The sequence below is a fragment of the Oreochromis niloticus genome, unplaced genomic scaffold (assembly GCF_001858045.2).
Source record: "Oreochromis niloticus isolate F11D_XX unplaced genomic scaffold, O_niloticus_UMD_NMBU tig00001507_pilon, whole genome shotgun sequence".
Classification (NCBI taxonomy): domain Eukaryota; kingdom Metazoa; phylum Chordata; class Actinopteri; order Cichliformes; family Cichlidae; genus Oreochromis; species Oreochromis niloticus.
Genome location: NW_020327396.1, coordinates 148,222 through 157,535, shown reverse-complemented (window position 1 = coordinate 157,535; position 9,314 = coordinate 148,222). Strand labels below are relative to the sequence as shown.

Genomic DNA, 9,314 nt, shown 5'->3' with positions numbered 1-9,314 from the left:
TTTTGGTATCTCTTCACTTTGTGGGCTTTTATCTTCTCTTGAATATGAGGATTTGCATAATAACCTTTGGCTGACAACAGTTTTTGTTTACGGCGATGACAGTTTTGAGCATATTGAGTTTTCACAGCCTGTAATTTTTTCATTCGAAATTCAGGAAAGCAGGCATATCGTTGCTTTTCGTGTCTTTTTTTGTTTATCTTCTTTGCCAAGTCTTCAGATGAAGATTTTTCTTTAGCTTTTAGATGCTGCTTGTGACTTTGAGCTTGACGAATAGCTTTCCCACGCCGTCGTTTATTTAATCTGCATACATTTCTTGCTTTTTGGGGGGGTTTATCTAGGACTTTATCTCTTTCATTATTGAGTTCGAGATTTTCTTGTTGTTCTGTTTGGATGTTGCTTGTTGGATCAACAGATGTTTCAAGTTGATGTTCACAAATTTGATTTGAAGCCATTTTGTCTTGTTGTGGGTTTAAAGCACTTTCTAACATTGTCATGTAGGTTTGGGCTGATTCTGGTTGAGGCACTTGCACAGTGGGATTTGTGATTTGTGGTTCATCATTTTGTGGTGATGTAGCTGTTGCTCCTGGTGTTGCTTGAGTTGACTGTGCAGGCTGTTCGTTGTGAGTGCTGACTCTTTTGAAAGAAACAGGCACAAACTCATATCTTGCATACCTGCCTTGATTTTGGAAAAGGTTATGCAGGTGGGTGATCAGGTCATTCACATGAGTGAAAGTGAGCATGACTGCTGTTCCATTTGGCTGGGGTAAACCTGCTGCACTTCTTGAATGTGAATCAAATAATCCATACCTCCCAGATTTGTCACGGAAAACTGCAATGCACTGAGGCGAAACCATGAGCAAAGCATAGTTCACATCTGTTGACAGACATACAAGGCGACTAGCAAGAGGCAACCACCATCCTTTTCTTTGATAAGTTTTGTCCTCTGCTTTCAGGTATCCGTACCTTATGTTGTCCATTTTCACACTGTAGACATTTATGTCAGCATGAACTTCTTTGGGCAGGTCCTCCATGGTCAGATGATTTTGTGTATAACGCCTCTCCTGCTGAAGATTTGTTTTAATCCAACAGTAGAGTGCATCTCCCTGTTCAAGCACCTTATCAAGTCGGGCTGTGTTGAACTGGTGTTCCTCATTAAGGTAGGCCAGGAATGTGAGGGCATTACATGTGCACTGATGATTTCGAGAGAATTCTGTGTACCTTTCATCACTTTGACAATGAGTTGCACTGACACACCAGAAGTGCTGAACTGCGTTTCTCTGTAGCTCCTCTGTCAGTAGTTGTTCATTTGTGTTGTGGAAAGGCTGATCAAGGAATGGTAAAGGTGACACATGTTATTGTTTAGTATTTAATGATATGCATTTCACGGTTGAGTAAAAACATATGTAACTCTTGGTACAATGATGTAAGACATTTTTAAGTGGCAATAGTTGTATAAATTTAGATTTTCTTGTAAAGTAAAAAAATTTTTTTAACTATGGTAAAATAATGAAACAATGTTCAAGCCAAATTATATCACTCCTCAATCATATTACAGCATAATCTAAAGATACACAGCATCAGATAAGCCAGAAAGACAGTGAGAGAGAGCAGAGGTGGGAAGTAAAAATGATAAATATTTTAGATATCTGTAATTTGCTTTAGAGCTGTTTTTTTAATGACCTTTTACAAAGGTCATACCTGTACCTTCTGCTCCTCATATTTTTAAAGCAGTTAATTTCTTTCAGTATAACACATTTTAGGTTGATGCGGGCCTTCAAACATCAACTAAATTGCAGCCTAAATACAAATATATGAAAGGAAATCCTGTTTACGTATTATTCGTAAGAGGATTTCAGATACTCTTAAATTAGATGTAATTCAATCACTGATTTCAGATTAAACCAGATGGTTCTGTACATGTGCCATAAAAACACATTTCATAGTTGTGTTACGTTTTGTAAAGAAATGACACAAAATTCAGTTACAGGTTAAATGTGATTGAAACAGAACACACTGACATTCATCTTGAGAAAAGATCAGTGTCACAAAATGTTTGTATTTATTTGCACTGCTTTTCACTGTGGATGTCAATTATCTGAAGCTTTAAGTATAAAATGGTATAAATGTTTTTTCAGAACAATAGATATAGAAACAGCTAAACAGACAGCTGTTGAGATGTCTGCATTTTAGGAGTCTGATGAAAGAAATTGACAAATGTACATGTTTAGTCTAACAATTTAGTATATTTAGTACGAGTTAGCAAGCACACTTAAGGTGAAAGACTAAATATCAACCCCGGTGACTATACATAGGGTTAGGGTTACCTTTTTAGGTGGAGAATTTGATGCCGTGTGGAAATCATCGGTTGCCCAGACTCGTTTTGCTGGTGGACGAGTGTCTGAAATCTGATAATACAGTTAATCAAAATTAGAAAACCTACTAACAGATTTGAAATAGAGTGTAACACTGGATACTTTAAAGAAAACATGAAACAGTAGCGGTTACTAAACTTACAAAGCGATAAAAAAAATTCCAGCTGTTTGCATAACTACTAAGAAATTTGAAAGTGAGTGTAACTTTAAAAACTTTAAACAAAACTAACAGAAGCGAGACAACAAAATTCTTACTGTTTACATAAGGCAAACATGTAACCATATGTCTTTAACATTTAATGGTAATGTAACTGTCCACTATAAATCCTTAATGGAGGAATACTGTTTTAAATTTACCTTGCTGCCTGGAGGACATAAGGAGGTGGGTCTATTCTCAGTTTCCAAGGACAAGCTGGCTGGTGCTGTCTGCTAACCCAGGCAAAAAAGAATATAATGTTAACACATTAAGTGACCTGACACTTTAATTTCACTTTACAATGCAATGCATGGCATGAACTGTTATGCCAGTTGGGTAACATTACAAGATAGAAATGGTCAACTGTATGGGTAAGTGTTATAAGAAATATATTGTATGTGCTCACTACCACATCAGAATTACCTGTTCAGAGCTATGAAAAAAAACAAACAAACAAAAAAAAACAAAAAACACCCTTTGTCATATTTTCCTTTGTTTTGGATAGAAATTAGACAAATTGAGTTAGCAAACATGCTTTAAGTGAAAGACTACATATTAACTGTGGTTATAGACACCAAAGATCAGATATATACACACAGGTTATACACATGGGTGGTAGGGCTGCTCAATGAATCTACTTTTAATCAAAATTACGATCTGGGCTTTCAACGATCATTGAAAAGGAGTCGAGAGAATGGGTCGATTATTAGCACCTCCCTGGTGCTTTTTTCTCGCGCTGCTCCATGTGGCAAATCGAGCACACCTCTCTGCGTTTCGAACACGCATCACAACAATTAAGAGGAGCTAACAGAGGGAAGCTTGGAAAGCTAAGCAGAAGTTATTTGGAGAGGAGAGTGACTGCCGTTGGTTGAAAAGAGATTTAAAAAAAAAAAAAAAAACTTTCAGTGGTGTGGAAACATTATGGGTTCGCGAAGTCAGACGTGGATCAAGTAGACATAGTGTGTAAAGTTTGCTACAATGTCGTACCTGCACCACGGAGCAACACTGTAAAGTTCACTAAACATACATGTTTACATTTTCATTTATTTTTATATTGTAAACATTTACACTGTTATCAGTATTTGCACACTATTTTATGACAATCTTTAAAGCCATTATTCAATACATTGTTATTGTTAAATAAATATTGTCAAATACTGGAGATCTACATTTCAGTGAAAATAATCGTGATTATTATTTTTGCCATAATCGAGCAGCCCTATGGGTGGGCATACCTTGTAATTTCTTAATAAAGGAATATTTTTTGATATTTACCGTGGGACCTGGGGAACATAAGGAGGTGGGTCTATCCTGTGTTTCCAAAGATAACCTGGCTGGTGCCGTCTGCTAACCCAGGAAAAAGGGTATAGAAGACATTAAGTGACCTGACACATTCATTTCATTTAAATGTTCTGCATACCATGCACTGTTATGCCACGTGTGTGACATTATAACAAAAAAATCCTAAACTGTATGGGTAAGTGTTCTTAATTGTCTCAAATGTGTTTCGAAAACTGTTCGACTGTCCGTGATCACTACCATATCCTCATTACCTGGTCAGATGGAAAACGACTGACTGCCTCATCTTGGTTGTGGCCAGTGAGCATTGGGACAGCAGGATCGACCAAGTCAAGTGGTTTCCAGCGCTTCTTTTGTGCCTGGGATCTTTTATTTTTCTCGGCATCTGGTAGAATGTCAGCATAAAAACAGAATATTAATTATTGGCATTTCAAGCAATTTGTTATTTTAACCCTCTGATACATTGATAGACAAGATGACTACAAGAACAAAAAAAAAAAAAAAATCTCTTTTCTTTAAATAGACATATTGATAGTGTCACTACCTGGTCTTAAGGCTTTGTTAAGTAAAGTTCCATAACAGTTTGTATATTGTAATTGGGAAAGTGATTACCTTGAAAGTTGGGAGGCAGATTTGTTGACCACGACAGTTAGTCCATTTTGGTGTACAGTAATTGGGAAAGTAATTACCTTGCAAAGCTGGGAGGCAGTGTTGTTGCTGAGACGCTGGTCGAATGCCAGCAGCAAGCAAACCCGGATGTTCACAGCTCACGGTTACCACCTCAAACTTTTCAAACAAATCTTACAAGAACAAAGTGATTGGCTTGCAAACATAGGAGACAGTCTTGTTGCCCACAACAGTTTTGTTATAGAGTAATTGGAAAATTGGGTACCTTGCAAGGCTGACAGGCAGTCTCGTTGCTGGGAGGCGGTCTTGTTGCTGAGGCTCTGGCAGAATGCCAGCTCCTGCTTTAACACCTTAAACTTTGCAAACAAATCTCACAGAACAATTAGCAAACTGATTGGCTTGTAACGCTGAAATGTACCCTTGTACTGTCTGGTTTAGATTTCCTACTGAGAGACAAAGAGGAACTTTACTGTTTGGAAGAGAGTAAAAACACTGTACCATCTAATCTTAAAAGTTTTAATTACAAACAACAGCTCTATTTTCTAGATATCACCTGAACACACACAGAAAATATAAGGGGGACACTTACCTTGGCTGAAGCAAGAGTTGAGGTATTAAAGACTGCTGTAGTTAACGCCTTATGAAGACAGAAAAAGAGGTGTGAAACGCGGGTACAACGAAGCTATTGATTCGGACGCGACAGTAGCCTGCTAAAAGTTTTAATTACAAACGATACCGCTGGAATACAGTCGAAAGCTGTGTCCCAAAACGTCGGCTGCATCCTCCAGAGGCCGCGTTTGAAGGCCAATTACGTCACAGCCAGGCAACAAAGGCTGTCGAAGGACCGGCCCCACGTAGACCGCGAAGGCCGGGTCCTCCGAAGGATGCAGCCGACCATATCAGCGTCCAAACATAGAAAATTCCTTTCAAAGTCAATGTCAAACGAGGGCCAAAGAGGCTTAGCTATGGTCAATATCCGCTAGCTAGCTTTAGCACAGTGCCGAAATCCAGACAAAGAGCTAACCCAGAAACACACGAAAAAATCTCTTTCAAACCTACATTTCAAAGCAGAGGGACGCAGATACGCTTAAATTAGCCGATCAGCGTCTAACCACAGTCATTTTGTACATATTAGCGTCCAAACATAGAAAATTCCTTTCAAAGTCAATGTCAAACGAGGGCCAAAGAGGCTTAGCTATGGTCAATATCCGCTAGCTAGCTTTAGCACAGTGCCGAAATCCAGACAAAGAGCTAACCCAGAAACACACGAAAAAATCTCTTTCAAACCTACATTTCAAAGCAGAGGGACGCAGATACGCTTAAATTAGCCGATCAGCGTCTAACCACAGTCATTTTGTACATATTAGCGTCCAAACATAGAAAATTCCTTTCAAAGTCAATGTCAAACGAGGGCCAAAGAGGCTTAGCTATGGTCAATATCCGCTAGCTAGCTTTAGCACAGTGCCGAAATCCAGACAAAGAGCTAACCCAGAAACACACGAAAAAATCTCTTTCAAACCTACATTTCAAAGCAGAGGGACGCAGATACGCTTAAATTAGCCGATCAGCGTCTAACCACAGTCATTTTGTACATATTAGCGTCCAAACATAGAAAATTCCTTTCAAAGTCAATGTCAAACGAGGGCCAAAGAGGCTTAGCTATGGTCAATATCCGCTAGCTAGCTTTAGCACAGTGCCGAAATCCAGACAAAGAGCTAACCCAGAAACACACGAAAAAATCTCTTTCAAACCTACATTTCAAAGCAGAGGGACGCAGATACGCTTAAATTAGCCGATCAGCGTCTAACCACAGTCATTTTGTACATATTAGCGTCCAAACATAGAAAATTCCTTTCAAAGTCAATGTCAAACGAGGGCCAAAGAGGCTTAGCTATGGTCAATATCCGCTAGCTAGCTTTAGCACAGTGCCGAAATCCAGACAAAGAGCTAACCCAGAAACACACGAAAAAATCTCTTTCAAACCTACATTTCAAAGCAGAGGGACGCAGATACGCTTAAATTAGCCGATCAGCGTCTAACCACAGTCATTTTGTACATATTAGCGTCCAAACATAGAAAATTCCTTTCAAAGTCAATGTCAAACGAGGGCCAAAGAGGCTTAGCTATGGTCAATATCCGCTAGCTAGCTTTAGCACAGTGCCGAAATCCAGACAAAGAGCTAACCCAGAAACACACGAAAAAATCTCTTTCAAACCTACATTTCAAAGCAGAGGGACGCAGATACGCTTAAATTAGCCGATCAGCGTCTAACCACAGTCATTTTGTACATATTAGCGTCCAAACATAGAAAATTCCTTTCAAAGTCAATGTCAAACGAGGGCCAAAGAGGCTTAGCTATGGTCAATATCCGCTAGCTAGCTTTAGCACAGTGCCGAAATCCAGACAAAGAGCTAACCCAGAAACACACGAAAAAATCTCTTTCAAACCTACATTTCAAAGCAGAGGGACGCAGATACGCTTAAATTAGCCGATCAGCGTCTAACCACAGTCATTTTGTACATATTAGCGTCCAAACATAGAAAATTCCTTTCAAAGTCAATGTCAAACGAGGGCCAAAGAGGCTTAGCTATGGTCAATATCCGCTAGCTAGCTTTAGCACAGTGCCGAAATCCAGACAAAGAGCTAACCCAGAAACACACGAAAAAATCTCTTTCAAACCTACATTTCAAAGCAGAGGGACGCAGATACGCTTAAATTAGCCGATCAGCGTCTAACCACAGTCATTTTGTACATATTAGCGTCCAAACATAGAAAATTCCTTTCAAAGTCAATGTCAAACGAGGGCCAAAGAGGCTTAGCTATGGTCAATATCCGCTAGCTAGCTTTAGCACAGTGCCGAAATCCAGACAAAGAGCTAACCCAGAAACACACGAAAAAATCTCTTTCAAACCTACATTTCAAAGCAGAGGGAGAGAGATACACTTACCTTGTAAAAGCTTACGGGTGTCTTAGTAAACACTTCAGAAAATCCCTGTAAGTTCAATTCCAAAGCGGAGGAGGGGGAGAAAGACGCGTTACCACCGAAGAGATAGCGACGCTGTCTCAGAAAAGCACGTTTACGGTCAATTTCAAAGCGGAGGAGGGGCGAAGAGACGCGCCGTTGATAGTGTCGTCATTGCTTAGTGTCGTCATTGCTACCCAAATAAGGGTAGACAGGCCGTACCACTCCGGACATACCACTAGAGAGAGCCAACACACCACAAATGAAGTTTGAAATTTGTTTCAATGGGACCAAAAGATGGCGCCAACACACCACAAATGAAGTCTGTTTGTTTGGCGCCAAAAGATGAATTGGCCTAAATTTGCACTAAAATATTAATATTTAAAAAACTATAAAAGTTATAAACACCAAAAGTCATAACATAGTAGTCCAGCTCCAGCCGCACAAAATGATCTAACATATGTAACCCTAATGTCAAAACTGTTTGGCAGAGGAGCGCGGGAAAATTTTCACTAAAATATTAATATTTAAAAAACTATAAAATTCATAAACACCAAAAGTCATAGCACACCATTCCAGATCCGGCCGCACAAAATGAGGTAACATATATGAAGCTTGTCTCAAAACTGCGGGGCGAGATTCGCTGCAAAATTTCAGGCGGAAACTGGAGAATAATAATAATAATAATAATAAATCCGACGAATAGTAATATGTGTGCCTCTTGTCATAGGCACACATAATAAATATGTATGCACTTTCGCATTCACTTTTTGTTTTTTGTTATTTTTACATAGTGTTCTGAATGATGAACAATGGTCTACAGCCAATCTTGTGTATTATTATACAAACTTTGGTTGTAAGATTCAGATAACTATTTAATAAAAGCTAAATATTTTATACAGGGAGTGCAGAATTATTAGGCAAATCAGTATTTTGTCCACATCATCCTCTTCATGCATGTTGTCTTACTCCAAGCTGTATAGGCTCGAAAGCCTACTACCAATTAAGCATATTAGGTGATGTGCATCTCTGTAATGAGAAGGGGTATGGTCTAATGACATCAACACCCTATATCAGGTGTGCATAATTATTAGGCAACTTCCTTTCCTTTGGCAAAATGGGTCAAAAGAAGGACTTGACAGGCTCAGAAAAGTCAAAAATAGTGAGATATCTTGCAGAGGCATGCAGCAGTCTTAAAATCGCAAAGCTTCTGAAGCGTGATCATCGAACAATCAAGCGTTTCATTCAAAATAGTCAACAGGGTCGCAAGAAGCGTGTGGAAAAACCAAGGCGCAAAATAACTGCTCATGAACTGAGAAAAGTCAAGCGTGCAGCTGCCAAGATGCCACTTGCCACCAGTTTGGCCATATTTCAGAGCTGCAACATCACTGGAGTGCCCAAAAGCACAAGGTGTGCAATACTCAGAGACACGGCCAAGGTAAGAAAGGCTGAAAGACGACCACCACTGAACAAGACACACAAGCTGAAACGTCAAGACTGGGCCAAGAAATATCTCAAGACTGATTTTTCTAAGGTTTTATGGACTGATGAAATGAGAGTGAGTCTTGATGGGCCAGATGGATGGGCCCGTGGCTGGATTGGTAAAGGGCAGAGAGCTCCAGTCCGACTCAGACGCCAGCAAGGTGGAGGTGGAGTACTGGTTTGGGCTGGTATCATCAAAGATGAGCTTGTGGGGCCTTTTCGGGTTGAGGATGGAGTCAAGCTCAACTCCCAGTCCTACTGCCAGTTTCTGGAAGACACCTTCTTCAAGCAGTGGTACAGGAAGAAGTCTGCATCCTTCAAGAAAAACATGATTTTCACGCAGGACAATGCTCCATCACACGCGTCCAAGTACTCC

At 39.7% G+C, this 9,314-nt stretch overlaps 1 protein-coding gene across 1 annotated transcript; it reads right to left on the bottom strand.

The window, feature by feature from the left end:
- Positions 1–256: 256 nt before the first annotated feature.
- Positions 257–7,743, bottom strand: LOC106097628 (uncharacterized; the record flags this gene model as incomplete). The annotated part of the gene is given in 6 exon segments (XM_019355928.2): positions 257–1,322; positions 2,325–2,405; positions 2,730–2,801; positions 3,844–3,915; positions 4,122–5,131; positions 7,442–7,743. Coding segments are annotated over 5 exon segments (1,345 nt in total), but the record flags the coding sequence as incomplete, so codon positions are not given.
- Between the last annotated feature and the right edge of the window lie 1,571 nt (positions 7,744–9,314).